Source organism: Cynocephalus volans, chromosome 14 (genome assembly GCF_027409185.1).
Source record: "Cynocephalus volans isolate mCynVol1 chromosome 14, mCynVol1.pri, whole genome shotgun sequence".
NCBI lineage: Eukaryota > Metazoa > Chordata > Mammalia > Dermoptera > Cynocephalidae > Cynocephalus > Cynocephalus volans.
In genome coordinates this window covers 36,679,390-36,706,225 of record NC_084473.1, presented here as the reverse complement: position 1 = coordinate 36,706,225, position 26,836 = coordinate 36,679,390, and the positions used below count along the sequence as shown (strand labels likewise).

Here is a 26,836-nt window from a genome sequence, read left to right as displayed (position 1 = left end):
GAAATAAAAATAAAAAAGCAAATCTATACTTTGAAGTATACCAATTAGAAGCCACTTGATTTAGATTTTTAGATTCAGTTACTCAGAACACATTTATTGTCTATGACTATATAAACCAAATTATTCCATAAGCCATAAGAATGGAAAACCACCAACCCTGCCTTTGAGGAACTTACACATGGTTGAGAAATCAGCAAACCTATCTTTTGAGGACTTTCTACATGAGAACATAAAAAAGGGGAAAAGTCATCTGAACTTTCATTTTAAAAATGAACCACATCCATTTTTCTGTGTATAGCTTTGTTAGACATAGTTGAGAATACAAAGGTGTAGAAAACAGTTTTTGTTGTTTTTATTTTTCCTGAGTTGAACACAGGTCAAAAACCAAAACTCAGACATCTCTTGGAAAGCCGATTTCTTCAGTACTGCCAGCATGCCATTTTATAACATCTGTTCTAACATCCCTAAGATCAGGGATGTGGCTGGTGACTGTTTCAGTCTACAGATAGCACCAGCTCTGGTTTTCTGAGACCACCAATAAAATGATTTATTAGAGCAAAAGATTTTTAAAAACATTTTCTCTTATGGTTGGTATAATATTGATTGTACAATAAGTTATTTTTAATCCAATCAAAACTTAGAAGCATTCATATTAGTATCTCCCCACCAAAAAAAAGAAAAAAAAAAATCTTTAAAACTGAGTAGAGTCTTGTGGTCTCTTAGGTCCTCTGGATTCTTCTAAATTCCAGTTACAAGAAGAAAAATTCTGGGCAATACACCATTTTGCTCTAATAATAAAGGAGGACTAAGTCCAGTCTTACTATTACCTAAACTCTAGGAATCAGGGCAAAAATACTTTGTTAATTCAGTATAATCTGATCACTGTACCTTTTTCATAGGCCTGGGAAGGCAAAATGTTGGTAAAGTCTTCACTTGGAAGAACAGGCTCAGGGATATTGATTGATCGGAAAGGACTCCCTTGTGATTGTGCAGGCCCAACCTGTGAACTGTGTTCTTCTTTCTGAGTTTTCCTAGGAAAGGGAAACAAAGATAAGGAGAGTTTGGTTCTTAATATCTGATAGGTTAGCAGGCTGTTCAGTTCAGAACAACTCAAGAAAATGTCTGAATTATTAGGTTGAACCATATAAGTTGAAATTTTAGTAAACTAAAACTGGTCAAATACTAGCAATTTATCTGGTTCAACTTAATCCATCACCTAAGCTGGAGAAAAAACTTCAAATACCTATAAATCACCTTTTCATTGTAATACCTACATTCTTATTTTTCTGTTACTGGTTTTCCTAACATAAGGATCTTTAGAATTTGCAGTGGTGACAATTTGCTTGGGATGATTTACATTAGCTTAACAAAGCAACACAAAGTTACCAGGAAGCAGCAGATCTTTAACTGAAAACAATAACCCATTCCCCAAGGTCACACAAATCTTATTACCATATTTCTATTTTTAATTTGATAATATTAAATATATATAACAATAAAGATTATGTATGTTTAGTGGTGAAACTTTATTTGTGTCAAACTGGTTGAGACATTGTTTAACATAAATTTACTTTCAATTGTAGAAGTAAAATAATGGTAGCATTAGAGAAATTTTAGAAAACTAATAAAAAAGGAAAATCATTGGTAGTCCCATTACTTTAACACAACATTTGTTATTTTAAAATTTATCTTTCCAAGAAATTAAAGAGGACACAAAAAATGGAAAGACAGCCCATCCATGTTCATGGAATGGAAGAATTAATATTGTCAAAATGATCATAGTACTTGCTATGGAACAAATGTGTCCCCTAAGAGTTCATGTGTTGGAAACTTGATCTCCATTGCAACAGTGTTAAAAGGTGGGAAATCCTGTTATGGCAATTGAAAGGTGGGACCTTTAAAAGGTGTTTAGACTGTGAGGACTATGCCCTTGTCAATGGATTAATCAATTCATGGAGTAGTGGGTGCGGTTCTGATGGCTTTAAAAGGAGAGCAAGTGATATTAGCTCTCTCTTGCTTAGCCTTATTCTGGACATGAGACATCAGTGTAGAAGAAAGCCCTCACTAGACACACCCTCTGGGCCATAGACTTCCCAACTTCCAAAACTGTGAAACATAAATTTCATTTCTTTGTAAATCACCTAGTTTCAGGTATTCTGTTATAAGCAACATAAACAGACTGATACACTACCCAAGTGATCTACAAGTTCGATGCAATCACTATTAAAATACCAGTGACATTCTTCAAAGAAATAGAAAAAAAAATCCTAAAATTCATACAGAACTACAAAAGACCCTGACTAGCCAAAGCAATCCTGAGCAAAAAGAACAAAGCTGTAGGCATGACCCTACCTGACTTCAAGATACCCTATAAAGCTATAGTAATCAAAACAGCATGGTACTGGCATAAAAACAGACACATGGGCCAACAGAACAGAATAGAGAACCCAGAAATAAATGCACATATTTACAGCCAATTGATTTTTGACAAAGGCACCAAGAATGTAAAATGGGGCTAGGACTGCTTCTTCAGTAAATGGTGCTGGGAAAACTGAATATCCATAAGCAGAAGAAAGAAACTAGACCCCTATTTCTTACCACATACCAAAATTGACTCAAAATGGATTAAAGACTTAAATGTAAGAACTGAAACTATAAAACTACAAGAAGAAAACATAGGGGAAACACTCTAAGATGTTAGAATCTGGGCAAAAATTTTATGGAGAAGACTTCTAAAAGCACAAGCAACAAAAGGAAAAATAGACAAATGGCATTACATCAAACTAAAAATCTTCCACTCATCAATGAGAATAATCAACAGAGCAAAAAGGCAACTAGCAGAGTGGGAGAAAATATTTGCAGACTATTCATTTGACAAGGGATTAATATCTAGAATATAAAAGGAATTTAAACAACTCAACAGCAAAAAAAAAAAAAAAAAAAAACCCAAATAACCCAATTTAAAAATGAGCTGAATAGACATTTCTCAAAAGAAGACATCAAATGGACAACAGGTATATGAAAAAATGCTCAACATCACTAATCATCAGGGAAATGCAAATCAAAACCACATATGAGGTATTACCTCACTCTGGTGAGACTGGCTATTATCAAAAAGACAAAAAACAACAAATGCTGGCAAGGATGTGAAGAAAAGGGAACTCTTATACACCGTTGATGGGAATGTAAATTAATACAGCCATTATGGAAGACAGTATGGAGATTCTTCAAAAAACTAAAAATATAACTACCGTATGATCTAGCAATCCCACTGCTAGATATTTATCTAAAGGAAAGAAAATTAGCCACTGAAGAGATATCTGCACCCGCACATTTATTGCAGTACTGTTCACAATAGCCAAGATATGGAATCAACCTAGATGTTCATTAACAGATGAATGATAAAACATGGTATAGATACACAATGAAATACTACTCAGCCATAACAAAGAATGAAATCCTGTCATTTGCAGCAACATGGATGAGCCTGGAAGGCATAAGTCAGGCACAGAAAGATAAACACTACATGTTCTCACTCATATGAGGGAGCTAAAGGAAAAAAAAAGCTGAGCTTATAGTAGTAGAGAGTAGAACTGTGGTTACTAGAAGCTAGGAAGGGAAGAGGAAATTATGCTAATTATCCTGATTTGATCACCACACATTGCCTAAGTGTATTAAAATATAACTGTACCCGATAAATATGTACACTCAATACATGACAAAAAAATAATGAAAAAAGAAAATTATCTTTCTGGTTGTTATTTTACATGTTTTTACAGTTGTAATCAAAGTATACAAGCCATTTTATATCATTTTCATTTTACATCATAGTGTATTAAATGCATTTTTCCATGTAATAGGTGCCATCCACTCTTTGTATTAACCAACTTGTATGTCTCTATAACCTCCATCACATGCTGGCCCAGGCCAGCTAGCTATTACTGGTAGTGGAGAGGGTGTTCTTGGTGCCTCTGCCCAAGCCATTGCTTATAGGTTTACCTTTGGTAAAATTTTTTAAGATACTCACTTGGCCTTAACCTTTCGAGATTCTCTTCGCTTCTCCTGCTGAAGCTGTTCAATTTTCTGTTGCATTTCTTCTTGTTTGGAAGTGATGGCCTGGATCATTGACATGGCATTGCTCAGCTCTTCCTAAAAAATAAGACTTGCTATGTGTTAAACTGGTACAAAGGGTAAAAAGTATATAACACAATATCTAGTACAACCTAGACTTATATTTAACATTTAATATATATTGATTTATATATTCATATGTATTAATATTTAATATTGTTTATTTGTTTATTCTTTGAATAAATGAATGAGAGATAAAAAATTTACTCCCATTGTGGCCTTTAATTTTAACACAGAGTGTCAAAAAAGAAAAAATGTGAAATACATATTTTTCTATGATAACTAGTGAATGGTTCAAAAGAAAAATTCTTATATTTGGCTGCTATGGAAAAAAGCAAGTTTTCTTCTCCTGTTGCTAATCCTAAGAATCTCTTTCCAGCAGAGAAGTAGAAAAGGAGCCTACCTTGAAATAGTTTAATGAATTTTTCATCTCAGTAACCTTTTCTTCCATGGAACACCTGCAGCTCTTAACCTTCTCTTCCAAAGCATATTCTCCATGTTGAATTCGGGACAGCTCTTGCATTGCTTCTGTGAAACCAGTTTTGAGTTCGGAGGCTAGCGCCTGCAACTGAATAATACATGAAAAGTGAATTGAATTTGCTAAAAGTTATTATAAATGGCACCATTGGCCCCTTGAATTTTTCTTGTGTTTAAGAAAGCAGGCTCCTAAGCACCTGCAGATCTCATTTACTAGTATACTTATGTTTGGACAACTTAAAAGAACCTTTGCCTCATTCATCTAGGGAAAAGAGTGTCTGCTTTATACAGTACATAGTGAAGCTTGATTAGTGACAAGAAAGCAAGCAATCAATTAAGTTTACAAGTATTCTCCTGCAAGCTATTGTTTATTTAGAAACACTTGATTAAAATGAGATTTACTTGAAAAGCAACACATGTATGTAAAAGATCATCTTGATCCAGTAACTCTTCGAAGTCTGTGAAAGAAGGGATGGGTTATATTCTTCCTGGTTGTTATGAGAGGATAAAGAAATTCAGTTCTTTTTTCCTTAAGAAATTTTTAAAAATTAAGAAGATAAAAAGAGTAATAACTAAGTATAACTGAGAATTTCTTTGAAAGGGAAGAAGTTTATATTTATATACATTCTTGGATGATATCACGGAAAAGGAAGTAATGGCATTTTCAGTGAAAGTGGGCTTTAATCCATAAGGAAGGCACAGAGATATGTACAACGGTAGGAGCTTAGCATGTTGCTGACGGTGATATGAATTGTCTTCAGCAGTCCAGCCTGGTCACGCAGGAGTGCACGCATTACACTTCTATTGCCAACTTCCACGGCATGAAAAGGATGTCAATTTTGGAGTCAGGTAGGACACAAATCCTAGCTTTCCCCTGCAAGTATTAACATCTTAGGCAAGTTGGCTAACTATTTTGTAGCAGTTTCCTCATCCATAAAATAGCTGTAATAATATCTATTTCACAGGGTTATCTTGACAATTAAATAAGTAAACGTAAGTAAGTTTCCTATCATAGCACATGCTTGGTACATAGGTGTTCAAGAAATTTTAATTCTTCTCCCCCTTTACATATCAAATCAAAAAGTTAGCCACAAACAGAAATGTGGAGAAAATGGAGCACTTCTAAAGTTTAGTTTTATTTATTGAACAAATAAAAAAAGCATTTCAACAGACAGAAAGTTAAAATAATAATAATGATAGGATAAACAATTACTTTCTTGACATTTATGATCTGACATTCTGCTAAGTAGAGGAACTCTTAGCTCAATGTCTCTCTTTAACACAGAACTGTCTAGAAGGTTTATTCTATAATTAAAAATACACTCCAAGTATTGTTACTTTAAAGGAATGAAAATTGAAGTCCAGGTACCTTAACACAGTTTCTTCAAATGTGTATTTCTAAACATTTCTAAACATTTTCAGAATCAGGTTATCCACCTTGCAGTGGTACCTCCCACTATAAAATGACTTAATCTCCTCCGTCATATTTTTAAAATAAAGGGTTTTGTGGTTAACTATGCTTCACAAAGAATTTCTTTCTAGGGTTGGAAGTAGGGAGAAATAAGAGGAGCCGAAGAGATCATTTTGAGGAAAAAAACCAGGACCTGTCAAGTGTTTGGGGCTGCAAGATGAGAAAACAATATGCTCCATCTGTTTTTCATTCCAACCATTTTTAGTTATAATTAATCATTGTGATGGATTTGGGCACATGTCCTAACTCAGACATCATGATGGATTAAATCACTAAATCAACTACTTTCTTATCTGGTCATTTTCATTATGTAAATTCATCTTCTGTGAACAAAATGAACAAGATGAATGGGTGTATAATGTCAAAGCAAAATCTATGCAAGTTTTAAAATTGAAGGGAGGAAACCTGACATTCATTCCAGTTCCCTGCAATTCACTTAGGTTTCCTCCTTGGAAAAAAAAAGGGAACCACTCTCCAACAGAAATAGGTTTCATTATCACTGCTCCCTTAGGTGGATGTGTGGAGTTTTCCCTAAAAGCCAAAAGGTAAGTAGCAGAATCCTAGGGAAAAAGACTTTTCCTCACCTGTAGAACACCCCAGTTATCAAAAAATTAAAAACTATTGGGTTTTTCCCCTAACAGCCAGCTTATATAGTAACTCTGGGAATTCTGAAACTATTCAGAGCTATGAGCCCATTTCCTCCCCCGATATTACTTTGAGCCTCTTGTGTACCTGCCACTGAAGTAATGCTACTGCTTTATAAACAGCTTCACCACCACTGACCAGCCAGGGCGGGGAAGCCATTGCGAGCACCATCACACACCTGAGACAACATGTCACTTTTAAGATGTTTAGGGTTCTAGCTGCTACAGACTGGTTTTCCAATACCAACTTGACCACTCCCTTGTGAATAAAAAAGACTGCTCTGCTCTCTCTTCAGCTTCCTTGTTTGACAGCCCACAGCCCACCCCCCAGGATTAGAAACGGGTGTCTACCTTGTTCTCCAGCGAGTTGAACACGTTCCTCATCTCGTTGATTTTTTCATGAAGCTGCTCTAGAGAGGTAATGATCCCTCCATCCTGCCGTTGGAGGCGGGCTCCCACTGGAGGTAGGTTCAGGGAAGACTTGTACTTCGAAGCCTAGGGTACCACAGAGGGCATCTTAGGCTCAAAGAAATAGGGGAGAGGAGTCCGAATTTTTCCTATTTCCTGCTTTTAATTTCTGTTTTTCAATTTTCTTTCCTTTCTTGGCTTCTTAACTCTTCTTAAGATGAATTTTAGCCAGTGTCTTCCACTTTTTTTTTTTCCACCAAAGATCCCTCAGGCCTCAAACTAAATTTTCATAAAATCTAAGTTGTTTTTTACACAGATTTTCCCTTCATTTCTTCCACATTACCAAGGTCTACTACTATGCAGCAAATTCAGGGGACTGGGCCTATCCCTTCAAAACTCTGCAAAGCCATAAATGCTAAGGTTGGGAAACTTCTACAAGGCATGCCAACTTCCTACAACACTTGACTCTGTAAGAGTGAAAGCCCAGGTATTACGAAGTAGCACCTGATAGCAAGGATGCCCAGGTAATTGCTTTGGTTTCCCCCTAAACCAGGGTCACTGCAGAAGAAACCTGGTTTTTCTGCCAACTTCCATCTTCCAGTTTTAGTCCTCTTTCTTGATCCCCAGAAATGCAATGATTTTAAAACACGAAATGTGCAGCAAGTAATTTGAATTTTAAGAGTAAATTTCCCAAATCCACTCCTCTACATTCTCTGTGGAAGTTGGCCCTTAAAGTCATTCTTACAAGGCCCTCTTGAAGCTCATGTGAAGCCTGGTGTGCTGGAAATTTATCTTACTGATCCCTGGATCCACCGTGGGCCTTAAAGAGTTCATTCCTCTGGTGTTAGAACATTCCTCAATGGAAAAAAGAGACCGAGGCTCAACCAGGACTTACAAATCTTAGAAAACTTTCGATGGCAGTTTTGATGATGAAACCTATTACTGTAGGACTGGTTCCCATAGTTTTTCAATTAGAAGTATTTTTGGCATGTAACTTATTTTCTTAAATTATTTTCATTACAGAGAAAAATAAAGAAGAAAAAGAGAATGATCCCAAATCTCATTCCTTTCACATAATCTTTAATTTTCATATTTCCATCTCTTTTGTTCTATGCATATAAATGCAGATATTTATATGGTTGAAATCACACTACAATATATACATCTTGTAGATATCATTTATTCATTCATTCAGCTAATATGTATTGTGTATGTATTATATGCCAGGTTCTGTACTTCACGCTGAGAATACAATAGAGAGTAAAATGACCTAAATTCCTGCCCTTAGAGCTTACATTCTAAATGAGGAGACAAACAATAAAAAAATTTTAAAAAGTTAGTACATATGATAATGTCAGGTAGGGATGGGATCTATCAAAAAAATAAAATAAGGAGATAGAGAATTGCTGAAATTTCATCTTTTGCTTCAGATACTCTCCCCTCTAGTATAGAATGTATTTTATTATAGTTAACTCCTCCTCACTTCCCTCCTTTCTTTTCCTCTTCTTCTTTCTTTACTTCTCCTTCTTCTTCTTCTTTTGGTTAAATGTTGCTTGGAGTAAACAGATTGGGGCTTAGGAAGTGTTCTTTGAAAGCAAGGATGGGGTTATAATAGCATCACAAAGGTCATGTAGACCAACTTTCCTTCCACTGCTTCGTGTGTTCCATTGTGAACAGATGTACTTGGGTTCATGATACAATAAGATAATGAGGCCACCCCACTGCAGCTATATTTAGTCAATATTCAGGGAGTGACCTACATAAAATCTATAATAGACTTTAAATCATACCTGAGTTTAAAGAGGTACTCACACTCATTCAAATGCCATATGCAGGTCAGAAGTGAACAGAGGGAAGGTGGACAGGAAAAACATTTGGAGGTCTTGGGCAGAACACCTGCTCCTGCTCCCAGGCCTTTGTTCACGTTGGTCCCTCTGCTTCAAATAACCTTCCCTATATCTACTTGTCAAATGATCAACTGTTCCTTAAGTGCCTGGCTGAAATCTTCCAGTCAGCACTAATTCACTCCTCCCCCATAGAATTGTATTAATGCCTCTGTTGTGATCCTTTCAACAGCCTACCTTGTATAAGCTATTTATTTTCCAGGTTGTGGACATTTAAGAATCAATGAAAATGTCTGTTTCTTCTGTTAATCTCCCATTAGGTCAAGCAGTAGACTTTGCACATAGTAACTGTTCAATAAATATGCATTAAATTGAAATGAAGCTGTTTCCTCCACCACCTCCCATAGCTGGTCTGAGTCTAGGAGAAATATAATTTTAAAACGTTTTCATAATCCTGTGTTGGCTTGCCCTAATTGGGCCCACAGCGATCTCTCCCACATGATATTTCTGGGAACTAGCTGTTATTTTCACTTTACTGTCACAGCAAATCTATATAACATTTTCCCTAAACTATCTGCTCATTTGGACTCCTATATTTTTGCTTGGGAGATCACTCTTTTTCCTAATCACCAGGGCTCAAAACCTTAGAGCCAACTTTGAAAGCACCCTTTATCCCAACCCCCACCAAGTCCTGTCAATTCTTCCTTTTCATGTATTCCAGAAAACACTGCCTGAAATCCAGAGAGAAGCATGGGTTTCCCTAGCCCAAGCTGCTTTTGTATTACAAATTATGTCAGAATAAACTTCTGTGATTTTTAACGACAGAAATTTACAGTTGGAAGATAGAAGACAAATAAATACTAGGGCCAAAGCAGCCTGATGTGACTCTTGTTGCAAAAATGTTTTGCAGAAATTCCATCTTCCTTGTAAGTTAAATTATTCTCATAGTTTAAAAGGAGCTTAAAACTTTTGTCTATGACCATATTTGAATATTTGTAATGTTAACCCCTTTTTTTTTTTTTTTTTTTTTGTCTTTTTGTGACCGGCCGCACCGTGCTCAGCCAGTGAATGCAACGGCCATCCTTATATAGGATCCGAACCCACGGCGGGAGCACTGCTGCGCTCCCAGCACCGCACTCTCCCGAGTGCACCGCGGGGTCAGCCCTAACCCCCTTTCAATGATCGATTTTCCCTGCTAAAATATCAAATTAAGCAAAACAGATCTTGCTCTCTCCTCTTCTCTGATGGAAATGTTCTTGTACAGTGTGATGGCCATACTGATGGTCAGGGGTGGGAGAGACAAGCAAATAGAGGTGGAAGCAGTAGTGCTGCATTTTATAAACTGGAACACTTGTTCAATAATCAGTTCTGTCAAAAGTACAACATGCCCCGAAGTCTCTGCCCTGCCTATCTCACTGTCTTGTTAAGAGAATAAACGCAATGATGCAGGCTGAAGCACTTGTGAGCACTCAAAATCTCTACACATAAAGGACAGTCAACACTATTACACATGGGAGCATTCAAAGCAATCTATTTGTCTTTACCTGGTAAATCTGTGTGGAAGGATTATTCATCGGCATGTGTTCATTCTCTCCTGTAGAGAGAAAGAGCTTTGTTCAATCAACACAACTTATTCTATCCCTATGCTCTTCAGATACATGCAGGGAATAAGGGAATTTATAGGATCCTATGTCTGTGCCTGAATGACAAGAAACCAATTGTTCAAGAGGAACAAAAAATAAGCTGGTATAGGTGATTGTAGTAGAAAACCATGTTCTACCATAGTGGGAAAGTTTCTCAGCCAACTGAATGATTAGTAGCCATTAAATGGCCAGAAGGGAATGCCCAGGAAATGTCTCCCTCATGTTCTTAAGTTTACCTGCAAAGACAGTTCTATAGTCAGGAAGGCACCTGTCCAGTTGTCACTTATTGATCTCAGAAGGCCTACCTAAACTGTCCCTTATTTCTCCTACCTCTGATCCTTGCCAAAGTTCTGAACTCTGCCCTACCATCACTGCCAAGATCACCTAAGGGACTCTGGCTGTCCTCCTGGGCAAGAGGGCTGATAGAAGAGAATTGTCAATGGAAAGGTTCTGGGAAGGATGCAGGCAAAAAATATAAAAAAGTATTGTCATCATTAGACACCAGGGAACATAGGGCAAACACAAAGAAAGTAGTAGGTTGTAAAAACCACTTACAACCTGGGGAGAAAAAAAGACTGGCCTAGAATGTTCCTTTCAGAACCACGTTGGTTGACCATGAAGATGAGGCATCCATGCAAAACATCCAGCTGGTTGCTCATCCATTTTGCTACTTCTCCATTGTATCACACTGTATGAATTAGGAAGTTTATAGATGAAAACCCTGGTAACAAATGTTTCATTGTGTGGATGTGTAAACCGTTCTCCTAAGACATGCTGGTACAGGAAACCCCTCCTTTGAGGAACCAGCCTCAGTATGTTGAGGTCATAAGCAATATATAACTTCAGCTCAGAACTTGTACATGCAGAAAACTGTCCCTATACAATCCAGATGGTTTGAGATTACCAAGACTCCCCACACAAGCTTGAGCAAAGATTATTTAGTTCATTTTACACTGTGTCCCAACAGCCTGGTATTATGGCAAGAATCAGGACTTGGGAACAGAGACCAGAATCCCAGACCTAATTTTGACACTTTGTAGTTATAGCTTGACTTCTCTGTGATTGTTTCCTCATCTGTAAATTGGAGATGATAACAGAACCTATTTCGATATGGTTGCTTCTACATGGTAAAGATAAGAAGAAAAAGCACTTATGCTTCTAGGTTAGCCTAGATGGTGTTGGATGTCTGTTAGTTGAATCTGTATCTTGGCCTTACTCAGCATGTTGTTCTGAAACAGTCCTAAAGTTATTGCTAAGAAAAATAAGATAATGACTTAGACCAAATTATATACAAGTACATAGCATTTCCTATTCTTTAGCACCAAGTCTGAATTATAATTGGTCATTATAAGATGATAGGGAAATAAGAATTGTTGAGTTAACAAATTGTCATGTTTTGAGACAGTGGTTAAGACAAGATTCAAACCTATCTTTGTTGATCCTGAGCCCTAAAGCAAGACTTAGGAAAAATCTAACCTTGCTTTGTTTTGGTTTTTTCCATGGTGCCTGTTGCTTCTCTCCTCCAGCTTATTCTTCAACATTGCATCATCATTGTCCTGGATCAGGCCACCTCCTCTTCCCTGCACCTGTCAATTGAAATGATGAGTAAGGGATAGCAGGTAGAACTGGTAAAGAAACTAGACTTACTTTATTGTTAACTTTAAAAAAATTGAAATGAACACAATTTGAGGTTTATGTAATTTCAGAAGAATAAAAATATTAAGTTGAGTAAATACTTAGCTTAAAACTTAAAGGTAAATATCATTTTGTGAATAGTGTGAAATTTATTACTTAAAATTATGGTAGTTTTTAATAAGCTACATTCTTTTTTGGATCAAATCGATTAATTCAGACCCATTGATCTTATTACCAGGTTATAGTTTAGGGAAATTATTTTAAGGAGAAAATACTTGAGGAACTATGAAGGACAATACACCTGTTTCTATTTTATTAAATAGTAAGTTTCTTGATGGCCTTGTCACCACTTTCAGCAGCTGGTAGACTTCTTTGTACACAGGAGATGCTTATCAAATGTGGCCTGTGATCATTAGACATGAAACTGTAGTTTAAAATGCAGTCTAAGAAATGACACACAGTCAGTGTTGTGGACATGGCCCTCTTTTCAGCCATCCAGCATTTTAACATCTTATGTTTGGGGAATTCCCCCACCTTATGCGACTTGATCAGATGCTTCCCACTATAAAGGCTGAAAGTGCCCAGTTCTCCTAGCCTCCCTTGCAGCTAAGGTATGATGGACACATGACCTAGAACATTCCACTCAGATGATCACCCCAGTAGTCACCAGCAGTTGCAGAAGATTTCCTAAAGCAGGTATACTTGATATACTTTCTAGTTTCTAAGAAATAGACTGAATTGCACAGATGACAGTGGCAGCAAGGATAGTGGTGGTGACTATTATCTGGTACAGACATTCTAGGAAACTCAAGCTGCTGCTTGTGGTGCTTTCCTCACCAGAACAGCTGTGCTATATAATTTGTGGCACTGAGCTGGCCACATAATCGGAAACTTGATTCTCCAGTCTCCCTGTGATTCTACCCCCTATCCTTTCAATAGATTCCTTTGCTGCTTAAATCAGCCAGAGTTGTTTTCTCTTGCTTGCAACTAAGTAACCCGATTGAAACAATCAAAATATATTAACACCATGCAAGACTGAGAAAACACAACTTTAAACTTTGTTCATCATTCTAGAAGACAAATCTAACATACAGTGACAAAATGCAGATCAGTAGTTGCCTAGGGCAGAAGGTGAGGGAATGACTGGGAAGAGGCACAGGGAACTTTTTAGGGTGACAGAAATGTTCTATTGCCTAATTGCGGTGGTGGTATACAGGTGCATAAATTTGTCAAAACTCATTAAATGTATACTTTAATTGGGTGCAGTTTATCCTATGTAAATTATACTTAAGAAAGTTGACTTTAAACTTTATATTTACATACTTAGATCTGTAAAGCAAAGTAAAAAGTTGGCAGAGGGGGAGGGCACACATGGGTGAAAAGGCATTGTGGGAACAGCTACAATGTTATAAATGAGACATAAGAAGAAGGGCCTAAAGTCAAAGCCCTATGCTACTTGTACTTGCACATTTTTCATGTGAGGATGATAGTTATGTCAAGGTAGGGCATCTTCCCTATGTATCCTGAATCTCTTTTCCTAGATGATACAGGCATTACCAAGATGAAAACCTTCTCCTTAGCAATTGTTAATTTATTTGATATCTAATGCATTCCAGGATGGAGAAAATTAAATCACAGAATGTTAGCACCAAAAAAGCCTTGAGAAAATTATTCCATCCAACTTCTTCATTTACAGTGAAGCAATGGAGGCCAGGAAAGGGGAAGACAAGTGACCTGCCCAAAGCCACGCAGCTTTGAAAATTATCGTCAGAAGTGATTTTTGTTACTGTTTGTGAAAAAAAGTCTTAAAATATGTAAAGCCATATTTTTATGGGATTTTTATGGATAATTTATTCCTAGGGATTTAGTTATCTAATCTGTAACTAACTGAACCAAAAAATCCATATATCTTAGGTAAAATGAAAATTTACTCATTTTCAGAGCTAGAATATCATCAAGCTCACATATATGGCAAATGATTTCAAGACACAACAAAAGGTGTGACTGATAGAAAAGTAGGTTAGAAATTTTATTGTATTTAATGCAAAAGCAACAAAACTACATTAGAGAAAATTTGAAAAGTATAGAAGGGAAAAAACAACTATGATACCTCAATTTAAACAACTACCATGATCATGTGTTTGTACTGCCTGCCAATCTTTGTTCTCTGGAATGTTTTACATAATTGTTTTATTGAGCCTATCTTTTCCACCTATGTTATAGGATAAGCATTTTATTCTCTTTTAAACAATAGATCATGCTGTTTTTATTGTGGCTGTTCGAACCGAGGCCCACCCCAACCAATGTTACAATCTCTGGTATTCTTCCATTCCTTTCTCTATCTTCACATAATCATATATAAGCATATATACAGAACACACAAATATGGGGTGGGGCTGTTATTGTAGGTTCATACTATACGTCTGCATCTTACCTCTCTCACTTAATACATCATTGCAATCTCTCCAAGTTAATAGGTATAGATCTAAGAAGTTACTTTTAATGGCTGCATAATATACCATGGTACAGATGAACTGTGTTAATCATTCCAGTATTGATGGGCATTCCATTTATTTCCATTATTTTGCCACTGCAAAAAAGGCCACAACAAACATCTTGGTACATAGAGCCTTACTTAATGCTTTTATTTATGTGGGGTTTTAATAGATGTAGCTAGGCTGCTTTCCAAAAAGGATACAGTTATTCTCATTTCCCCTAGGAGCACTGCATGAATACCTTTTCTCCTGCATCCTAGACAATAGTGGATGTAAACACTTTCTAGTTCTTGTCAGTCAGATGGGTGACAAGCGACATTTCAGTTATTTTTGCTGATTGCTAGTGCTATTGGGCATCTTACATATACTTACTGAACATTTAGATTTGCTCCTCTGTAAATTATCTATCTCTCTGATTTGCCTATTTTTCTATTGGATTATCCGCCTTTTCCTTATCAGTTAGTAAGAGCTTCTATACAATAGTTATTAACTTTTTGCTTGTCATATGCTTGTATGCACTATTTTTTCCTTCTATCTTTTTGTCTGTTGACTTCATGGTCAATTTTGTTAGTGAAACATTTTTAACTTTATGAAGTCAAATATATCTTTTTCCTAATTGCTTCTAGGCTTTTTTGAATTGGTTTGAAAGCTCTCTGCAAGGTGTTATATATATTTTTTTCCCTAAATTTTCTTCCAAGATTTTTCTAATTTTTTAAAAGTGTTTAATTCATCTGGAATTTGCTTTTATATGTGGGATAAGGGAATGTTCAACTTCCTTATCTTCCAGATGGATAGCCACTTACCTGCACCAGTTATTTTTCCTTCATGGAATTGAAATATCAATTTCTGTCACAAATTAAATTCCCATTCACACCATGAGATCTCTTATGGGCTCTATATTCCATTCTGATCTATCTATCTATTCCTATTCCAAAACCACAGATTGTAAATAAATGTTCTTCAGTGTTTTAAAAGTATTTGGTGAAGCAAGTCAAGTATTATTCTTTTTTACCATTTGCTTTTCCTGACATATATTTTTCCAAGTGAACAAATGAACTCCAAGATCATTTTATTCTTTACAAAAAAAGTGAGATTCTCATTGGCATTGCATTAGATTTATAAATTAATTTGGGAGAATTGATATTTTTCTTACATTAAAGCTTTTTATCCAAGAGCAATATTTGTCTGGATCTTATTTTAGATCTGTCAGACAGATTTTATAGTTTTCTTCTTAAAGGTCCTGTACTATTTTTTGTGAAATTTATTTTTAAGTATTTCAGAGCTTTTATCGCTATTGTAAATGGCATTTTTTTCACATTTCCATTTCTAGCTGGTTTTTGTAGTCTCTATTTTTGCATATTTATTTTGTTTTTAGCCACCATGCTAAATTCCCTTATTAAATATGAAAATGTTTTAAATACATATTTCTTGATTTTTCTATGTTATTTTTATCCTTATTTTCAAATATTTATACCAGTTATTTTATTATCCTATCTTATTGTATTTGCTAGAGCTTCTGAAATAATTTTTTACTAATAATGGTGGCAGTAGGCATCATTATCTATTTTCTGATTTTAATGTAAATGGCTTTAGAGCCATTTAGATTGATATTCCCTGTCTTTGGCAAATAATCTATATTATGTTTAAGTAGTTTCCTTTTAGTCCTATTTTACTAAAATTTCTTGTTAGGAATAGATACTGGATTTCATCAGACCTTTCAGCAGCTATTGATAGAATTGGGTTTTTTTCTCCTTTAATTTATTGTTGTAATAAACCATGCTAATTCCCTCATGTTGAATCATTCATACATGCTTGGAATGTATGCTCGGTTATAGGATATAGTTCTTTGATACACTGCTGGATTCTATTTGTTAACATTTAGATGTTTTCACATCTGTATTCGTAAGTGATTTTGATCTGTGAAGGATATACTCTTTTTTTTTTAACTGTATTTTATTCTGTCATTAAGGTTATGCTAGCCTTAATGAATTAGAGAATTTTCCATCTATTTCTATAATCTAGAAAAAATTTAATTCCATGGGAACTATCTGTTCTTTAAAAGATAATAGAGCATAGCTATGAAACCACTTGGCCCTAGTGCCTTTCTTAAAAAGTACACAAATCTTTAAAGCATTTTCAATTTCTCCAAAAGTAATTGGTCTACTGAAGTTTTCTACTTAATTTTGTCATTAATATTTTCCTAAGAAACCACGTATTTCCTTCAGTTTGTCAAATCTGGTGGAGAGGGAATTAATATTTATTGAACAAAAACTATGCTTCATGTTTTATTTATATTGTCACATTTAATTGAATCTTCACATTGATCCTGTTGAGTATGTATCATTATTCCCATTTAAAGAAAAATATGATGACCAGTAAGGGGATCTTAACCTTTGGCTTGGTGTTGTTAGCAACATGCTTTCCCAAGTGAGCTAACCAGCCATCTCAATATAAGAATCCGAACCCGTGGCCTTGGTGTTATCAGCACCACGCTCTCCCAAGTGAGCCATGGGCTGGCCCCTTATTCCCATTTTATAGATGAGAATATTGAGACTTGGGAAAATGAGGTAATAATATGCCCAGGATTGGCCAGTTAGCTCAGTTGATTAGTGCATGGTGCCAGGGTTCAATACCTGTACAGATCAGTCACCAAAATAATATACATATGGCCAAGAATGCAAACGACAAATGACAGAGGGAGCCAGAATTGTAATTCAGGTCTGTGTGAACTCAGAACTGGTGCTTTTATTATTCCTAGCTTTCTCCAAATAGTTTCACAATCATTGTATTTAACTGCTGCAAATGATTACTTGAGGAAACATGTCACTGTTTTCTTTCCCTCCCCAAATTATTATTAGGGTAGCTTTTTGTTTTCCACTGTAATATAACCCTCTTTTTTTCATATTTAGGACATTTTTTCTTAGGCTGTGTTTCCAGAAGGAAATTTCTAGGTTGAAGAGTAATCATATTAATGAGTAACACAATTGTATTTGTGTGTGTGTGTGTGTGTGTGTGTGTGTGTGTGTATTTCAGCAGCTGGCTGGTGTGGGGATCCAAACCCTTGACCTTGGTGTTATAACCATGCATTCTAACCAACCAAGCTAACACGCCAGCCTGAGTATATATTGAAAGGTACATTTTAAAAGGATTACAACAGGATTACATAGAAAAGTAATATGACTTTTTCTGGAAAAAGCCTTACTACAATTACAAAACTCCCTTTGAGACCTTACTTGTAGACTGCTCTTCATTTTGTGCTGGGAATTCCTCACGCTTTGCTCTGCCCTTGATAGCCCTTGAATCACTGCCTGCCTTTGAATAGGTAACCATCAGATGCTGCCACATTCCTCTCACCAAGTTAACATGGCTTCTAATCTTCCCTAATCTTCCTCCTTTCTTTCTATCTCTCTAGTTGCAGTGCTAACCTCTAAAACCATCCATCTAGGCCTTGGCACACCCTTGGGAAAATATTAGAAAAAGGCTGTTGGTATCTAATCATGCCTGATTATTATATAGAGCAAGGGTTTTCAATCTGTACTCTTTGAAGCCCTCAGGCTTTGAAGCCACCAAGCTGATGGGGTTCTGGGTCCCCTCCCTATCCCCTTCAACCAGAGTCTCTCTGTCCTTGTCTGATTCACATAACAGCTTTTGGGAAAAGATCCTTTTAAAATCAGTTTCTGCTGTCTAAAAACAAAGGTTCAAAAATTATCGATGTAGAGAAATAGGAATGTTGAAACATTTATCTAAGAAGTTATAGCCAGATTTTTATTAAATTAATTCAAAAACACTTTAAAATAGTAAAGTTAATAGAAACCTAAAGAATGCTGAAAAATCTCCTGGGCCTCCCCCAGACTGACCTAGAATATGTACCCTCCTCCCCACATACACACATAAGACCACAGAAACTTAGGATTGTCTATTACTTTCCAATTACTGCTGTGACAGAAAAGGAAAGTTTGGCACTTCAGGGAATTGAAATTAATTGAAAGTAGACTTGAGCTAATTTCCATTTCAGTGTCCTTTATTGAATGGGTCTTTAGTGCACATTTCTAATTTGGTAGAATGAGAACTTTTTGTGTTGGGGGGAGGGTGGTGAGGAAATATTTCCCCCTGAAACTAAAGTAATTCATCAGGACAAATCCTGCAAACATTTTCAAAGAGGAGAGTCTGTACGATCTTTACAATATAGAAAAATGCTTAAAAATTATAAAAGGGGCTATTTGCTTGGTTTTTTCCTTCTACACAGCCTAAAAGCAACATTATTTTGTGAAAGTAACATCTTGTTTGTACATGATTCAGTTTTCAAAGCACTCCCACATACATTATCTCACTTGATCATTGCAGAAGTGCTGTGCAGTGGGCAGAGCACACATTCCATTCATTTTATACAGAAGGAAACAGTACCGCAGAACAGTTAAGTATTTGCCTAAAGTTATACAGGAAGTAGCTCCAAGTAAGACCTTTAGTCTTTCTCTTATTTTTATCTTTAAATAGACTGCTTCATGCCACAGTATTCCAAAGCACTGTATTATAAGCAACAACTTTTGCTATCACTAAAAAAAAGTGTATCAATTCCTATATGGGCTTTCATAACTGTCTAAATAAACAGATTGAATGGACTGATAAAATGAAAAAAGTTCTGGCTAGTCTGATGAGGTAGACATTGAAAGAAAAAGAACACAAAGTAGGACTAAAAAGAGGGATGTAACCACCAATTCAAAGTATATGAATATTAATTATAAAATTTTATGTGCAATTTATTGCCAATAATTTTTAAAAGCTAGATGAGATGAAAAAAACATAAATAACTGAATTTGTTTTAAAAACTGTAGTGGAAAATTCAACTAGAACAACTGTAGAAGATATTGAAAGGGAGAGTCAAATATCTACTCCCCAAATAAGAAATGACCCAGGATAATACCACAGGAATGTTCTACAAATAACAATGATTGTGTTAATTAATCTATACCAGAGAATAGGATATATGTACATCATTAAATCCATTCTATGAGATTCTTATTCCAAAGCTACTGTATGATAGCCTGAATCAATAGATATGCATATATTCTAAAGAAAATATCAGAAAACAGAATTACAACACTATGACCAGTAGAGTCAATATAATATAATATAATATAATATAATATAATATAATATAATATAATATAATATAATATAATATAATATAATATAATATAATATAATTAATCAACATAATGCAAAAAACAGAGTACAATGTGACTCAAAAGAAAAATGATAAGAAAAGACAAATCTCATAATACATAGATACACAACTGTTTAAAATTAGGACACCTTAAAAATAATGTAAATTTTTATACCCACTTCCAAAAACATCACCCTTGAATACATAGCAATTTAAAGCAACAAAGGCAATAAATTAAAGAATTAAAATAGGGGCTCGCAGGCTAGTTCTGTTGGTTAGAGCACCACCCTGTAACACCAAGGTCAAGGGTTTGGATCCCCTTACCAGCCAGACACCAAAAAACAACCAGCCATCAATAAAGAATTAAAATAAGACCCTGTCACCAGACATCCCAAGCAATAAGTGGCCTTATGTTGAAAATAGTCCGTGTTCCTCAAGTCAGCTTCTTGACCTTTTCTCAAATACCGGTGTTGCTAGAAACAGGGTGGCCCCTGCCCCTGAACCAGTTCATGAGGCCATCATTACATACTTACTCAACTGCCTAAATGCTAGTTCTCTCACCAGACTGACCAACTAGGGAGTAAAGAGGGTATTTTTTCATCTTTCTACCCCAGCTCCTAGCACCATCCTGACTATGCTTTCAACAAATGTTTGTGGAAATGACCCAAATTCTTATCCAATAGACTACCAGAGAAACATGCTTCCTACCACAACTTGCTTCACATCAACAACAAAGAATTAGTAGTAAATATAGAAAGAGTTTGGCCTGGAGATGATCTTTATTAGGGGGAAAAAAACTAATTTTATTCTATGAAGCGAAGTTCTATTGGCAGAAATATATCCTATGTGCCCACCACTGGCTTTGAAGAACCAAGAGAGAGCAGGATTTTCTAATGAATGATTTCACCAAAACCAACTATAACTGATACTTCATCACTGCCAGCAAACTCAAAGTGCCAGAGCCAGTGAGAACAGTGACAAAGCACAGAGAATGAGCAACTCCCTAGCTTGGGAGCACCCAGAAGTTTCTCTATGTCTGAATACGGAATAACAGAGATCCTTCCACCCTCACTCCACTAGCACATTAATTTTTGTTGTTGTTGACCTAATATTGGTTAGGATTGAGGAATTTGGTTGAGTTGATATGTGTCGATATCAATCAGAGAAAAAGAATACCACACAAACGGGCTAGACATAATTATTGGAAGTTTAAGAATGCCTAATTTAAGATAACAAAACTTGTCAAAAGTTTCTGACCATATCAATTCCAGGGGTTCTTCTGTTTCATTGTATTGCTGTGTCAGAAGCAGATTTTATGAACCTGAATGTTTCGTGGGCTCTGGGTCTGGTCAGGAAGATGTGCTCCATCTCTTTTCTTATTCTGATTTGTCTGTCTTTAATTTCAATTTCAAATACATTCTCTCCCTGGATTCATCTCAGTGGAAGTTAAGAGCTTCTCAGAGACACTCTATGCAAAAAGCAGAGAGCCCCAGTGCAAGGTAAATATCTACTTAAAATGACAGTAAAGTGACTGTCACTATAGTTGCACTAGGTAAGTCCTGACTGGAAGAGAGGAGAGACTGTGAAGGGCAAGAGAGGCTCCTGGGAGACTTGTGGAGGGAAGGAGTTCTGGGCTCCAGAGAGAGTTTCCTCCAACCCTACAGATGGCCCTAATTTACAGAGGAGTGTATCAACATGGAAAAACTTTAACTAGTCTTCAGGAAATATTCCTTCTGCTGAAGCAGAGGCAGTTGCAGGACTCAAAATCTGAATCAGGTGGCTGAGTTAGCAGTACCTTGTAAAATAGACCATCAGTCACCAAAGCCTATTTTAGGTGAGAGGGGAAACCAGGTTACTGCTGCCTCTCCTGGGAGAATTTCTTTTTCATAGTTCAGATGAAATGACATCCAATTTGAATCTGCCTTTGGCACTTTCAGAACAGCTAGGAAGGAGAGTAGAGTAAAATCCAATCTTTAGAATGTCTGTCATTTTCCACTACTTCCTGATAAACAAAAACTGTAAGACATAAATTTTGTTTCTTTATAAATTAGCCAGTTTCAGGTATTCTGCTATAAGCAGCAGAATCAGACTAATCCACATGCTATAAAGAAATCACTTCCTGGGTAGATTACACTCGTTTCATCTTGTTCTGATGTCAGTGGAAAACAATTCTTTACCTGAAGGCAAGTTGATCTAACAGGGCACACACTTGCTGCCCCACATCCTTGCCTGCCTTCAGAGGCCTTCTACTCTGCTTTTTGATAATGCAATCTAGGAACATTTTCATCAGGCTTCCCGCTACAGAACTACATGAAAATGTTCCCCAAAGAGTCAGGCAGATCATGCACCTTCTGGCCTGCAGGGTCAGGGAATGGGGGAATACTCCATTGAGATCCAACCCCGACTTCTGACTCACTGTGGGGCCATGGGAAAGCCTGGCACCCTCTCTAGGCTTCCATTTCCTCATGAGTGTAGGAGGCTCTCAAAGTCCTAAAATGCTGCTCCAAAATGCAGCCGTCAATGCTGAGGCTTAAATTTAGCAAGATACCTCCAAATATCACTCAGCAACATGATAACTCAGGGTGATACAACCAGTGGCCTCCCTTCCCCAGGCCCCCAGCCCCCAGAGCCTTCCATAACTGTTCTTTTGTTCAATCTAAAAAAGCACTGGACCTCAAACTGAAATTATGCTAAATTCACAATTTCCTAATCCCTAGTCCTTTCACTATGCAGCTTTAGTTATTTTTTAGTATTTGGGTCTTTATTTTAAGGGAAGGAAACAAAACTGGCTTTTCTCCTGACGTTTTTTCCTGCTAAATGAATATCCCAGTTGTCCTTACATTTCTTTCCAATGAATATTTTCACTTGACTGTTCCATGGCCACCTCAAACTCAATGTGTTAAATCCCAGCAGTCATCTTCAGCCTCTCCAGGCTCCACCTTCAGACTTCCCTAGCTCTGTCACTAACACCACCACTGATCCAGGCTCAAGATTTCGGAATGTTCTTCCTCTCATCCTACAATCCACCAGTTGTGACATCCTTGTGAGTCTTCCTTTATAAGGTTTCTTTAATTTTCTCCTTCTCTTTTCATTGTCGCCTCTTGGTTCATCCCTGACTGCCTTATGCCTAAACATCTGTAGGCACATACTAATTACTTTATAAACCCGCTTTACTGCTACCTGACCTTTCCCTCCAAACTTGTTTCCTGTATGTAGGAGATATTCCAGCCTCCTCAGTCTTATTCACCACTTGCATTCCTACCCTGTCTCTCCCTTTCCCTGCTGGCTGATCGGCCCTTCTCTCCCTATTTCAATTGTCAAATCCTTACTCATTCTCCAAAGTCAAATGAAGATTCATTCCCTCTCTGGAACTTTCCCCCGCTTTAAGCCAACAGAAAATTATCTTGCTTTTCTTGGAATAATTGTAGGGCTCAATTGGAACCAAAATCATGCTTTGCTACTATTATTTATCTGATGTAAATAATCTCATTTTCTAAGTTGATTATAAACTTGAGAAAAGAGGCTTTTTCCACCTCTTAGTATCTCTCCATTCTTACGTAGAGTAGAAGCCAATAAAAGTTTGTTGGCAAAGACAATAAACCTGCCCAAACTCTGTCAATGGTAATTATCAAGCATATAACCCTCCCCAATTAATTATTAATAATTAATTAATTAGGTGTTATGTTATCTAAAAATTTGATAATCAATAGTCATGTATGTAGAAACTGAGGGAGAAAGAACTGGCCAAAGAAAAGCCAAGAGTAGAACAAAAGGATTTAATGTTCTATCTAGGCCCTAGGGGGCATTTTCAGGGTTACAGGGTCATAAAATAGGATGATCTCAATAGCTTAGACCTTGTTAAATATATTTGATTCTAATGTTTTGGATTTAGAGGCAGTCAATCCTTTTCTTCCTCACCAACTTTGAAATGCAACTGAGAAATCTCACTACTATGAATGACCCACTTCTTTCTTCTTAACACCTGGAGGATTTGCCTTTACCCCCTAGTGTCTGCCATTTACCTGCTTGGGGATCCAAGCTCCTGGCCTGTTCTTAGGCTCTAAAACAAATTAATTATGTGATAGGCAGTGAATGAGCCAGATAGCTCTATAAAAAAACAAAACAAAACGAAAACCCCAGCCATCCCTTTGAAAGCAGTATTTTAAGCCTAAATCTTTAACTCTTTCCCATACATTGTTTATCTTAGGTACTTCCTCTAGCCTGTAGTGAAAAGACAGAAATGCTGTAAATCTGGATGTAAAGTTCACATGCAAAACAGATCCCTGCTTTTTAAAATCCTGTAAGTTCAGTTATCACAGTTTTTTGAATTTACTGTTAATAGCCACAATCCTCTTTGGTAAAAATTAAATAAGAAGATGCAATACATTTGAAAAGTCATTAAAATGTTAAAATAGAATGTTTGGAATCATAGAAATGAGAAAAGCTCATTTGTGAAAATCCTGGGACTTAAGTGCTTCGGGGAGCAAGAACTAGGTTGAAGCTCAAGCTCTTATTCATCTCCACCAAGGTCTATTTCTTTCCTATCTCTTGGCAACCTCAGAGTCTTCTCAAATTTACAATATTCCACTACCATACTTTAAGGACAAAAAAGACCTAAAGTCTCTGCTTAAATGTCACTTTATTATAAAGGTCTTCCCTGACCCCCATATAAAAGAGAGGAGTCCCAGCCTCCACTCCCTATCTCCCTTTCATCACTTCATTTTTCATTACAGCATTTACCAATCACATGACAATGTTATATTTTCATTTGCTCATTGACCATCTTGGTTCCTCCTCATGAGGGCTTGGATTTTTTTGTTCACTCTGCATTCGCCAAGATCTAACCCGAATCTAGCACAGAATAGGCCCTGAATAAATAGGTGTTGAATAAATGAATGAATCAATCCCATAGTTTGGAAAGACTAAACCAAACAAAATCACACCCACCAGAACTAATTGCAATATACACTAAGGATTCAGTACAGAGTGGTAAAGAAAATGAAACTGAGAGATTACACAGAGATCAGCCTGCCAAACCCTCTCACTTTACAAATAAAGAGAATGAGGTCCAGAGAGGTTAATGACTTGACTAAGTCATCAGCTCCTGTTTTGACAAAAAAAAAAAAAAAAAAAAGGCTCACTACAGAGCCCTAATTTCTAATGCACATATGGTGATTATGGAATCTGAAGACACTTCTTCAATCTCAGTGAGGTGGGCCTCATAAGTAAGTGAAATAAACTGGCTGTCAGGTCAGTTCCCTCGCCCAAATATATCATCCTCACTGAGTATCACCAACACTATAACTTTATTCCTTTGGATCTTGAGAGATTTTTTTAAACACACTTTACTCTATCATCAGTTAACACTTTAGACAGTCAAGGGGAACACTGAGAGCCATGCTAAGTGCCAATAGGTGGTGGAAATGGAGAAGATGAGATTTAAAGTATGGAAGATCTGGATTCAAATCCCAGGTCCATGATTTAAATAGCTGGTTGACCATGGAAAAATTACCTAACTTCTCTAAGAGTCCGATAGCTCAGTCTGTGGTATGATTATAAGTCTCTGGTAGTGATCACTTCTATCCTTTGCAATTTTGCCTGGGACAAAGCTGGAATTTCAGCCCTAGCCTGAGATCAATAGAGATAAAAGCAAACGCCAAATTCTCCTGAGGGGTCTAGATGTCAAGGTCTTCAAGGGTAGGGATGATATGTTAAGCTTCTTCTGCCATCCAAAGCACCTAGCTCAGAAATGAGCCCGGCTCAGGAGCTGGTTGTCACCGCAGGAGCTGAGATGGAGAGCATGTATCCACAGCAGCAGCCTTAGCCCAGCTGTGGGTAGGAAGGGAGTCCACCAACAACCGTGTGCTTGGCAACCTCAGGCCTAAAGATGGGGTTAGAGCTGGATTAAGGAGCTGCCTGTGCACCAATCTATCAGGTCTACTAAAACATCCCTGGAAATGTGAGGGAGAAAACTGTATGTAAAGGACTTCTCTCAAGAAAAATATCTGTTATTGAAAGGAATGCTTTGATAAGCTCCTTAAGGATGTGTGTGTGTGTGTGCGTGCGTGCGTGCGTGCGTGCATGTGTGTGTTAGGAGTAGGAATGGGGTATCCTAGATGCAGGCTTGAGTATCCACAGATGGTCACCAAAAAAGCCTCCTAAGAAATCTGAGTCTGGTTTTCCTGTAGGATTTTTGTTTAGACTAGTGCTGTGAGGCCAGAGCTGAACTGCTATTGATCCTGGCTGGGAAGCTGAGTAGTGTCCTTGGGGAGCCTCCTTTTCCACCCTCTCTCCATGCAGGGATCAGTCTGACTTCTATTCAAATGTTGAATATTAAAGAGAATCCACTTGAACAAGTGCCAGATTTTTAGCCTGCCTTGGGTATCTTGATCCAGCTCTGTCTGTGGGACCTTAATTTTAAATTTCAGGAGCCCCATCTCACTACCCCCAGCTCAACAGCTTTGCAAATCACTACCTCACCATATCCTCTGGGGCTCTCTTCTAATCAGAACCTTGGACAGGCTGCCTGGCTGGGGTTCCTCAGTGTAACTGTAGCCAGCTAGACATTAGTTGATATGATTTCACTACTTGAAACAGCTAGTGACTGGACTAGCTGAACTTACTTTATTTGTTTCTCTATTTCATAGTATTTCAAGTAAATTTTGTAGTACTCAGTATATGTGATATAAATGTGTAGATGATCACAGTTCCTGCATTTCACTAAACACTTTCCTGCCATTGCCCCTCCCACCCTCTATATCGCAAATATCTCTCCTTACTTTCTCATCCTTCAAGGCTCAATTCAAACACCTCCTTCTCTATGAAGCCTGCCCTAATCCTCCAAGTCATAATTTGTCAATCCCTCTTCTACTGCATTCTCATACTGTCTTATTAGTATCTCTTCCTGCTGGCAATTGTAGTTAA

The 26,836-nt window shown here is 36.9% G+C and overlaps 1 protein-coding gene across 2 annotated transcripts in view; it reads right to left on the bottom strand.

Moving 5' to 3' along the window:
• The window catches only part of ARHGEF33 (Rho guanine nucleotide exchange factor 33), a 46,681-nt gene extending 34,562 nt beyond the window's left edge, over window positions 1-12,119 (bottom strand). For both annotated transcript variants that reach the window (XM_063078409.1, XM_063078410.1), the window contains exons 1-5: window positions 12,095-12,119; window positions 10,520-10,569; window positions 4,535-4,699; window positions 4,028-4,149; window positions 889-1,031 (exon numbers count right to left, since the gene is read on the bottom strand). In XM_063078409.1, the coding sequence (XP_062934479.1) occupies window positions 889-1,031; window positions 4,028-4,149; window positions 4,535-4,699; window positions 10,520-10,569; window positions 12,095-12,119 (505 nt within the window). The remainder of the gene's footprint in view (window positions 1-888; window positions 1,032-4,027; window positions 4,150-4,534; window positions 4,700-10,519; window positions 10,570-12,094) is intronic.
• Window positions 12,120-26,836: the final 14,717 nt, after the last annotated feature.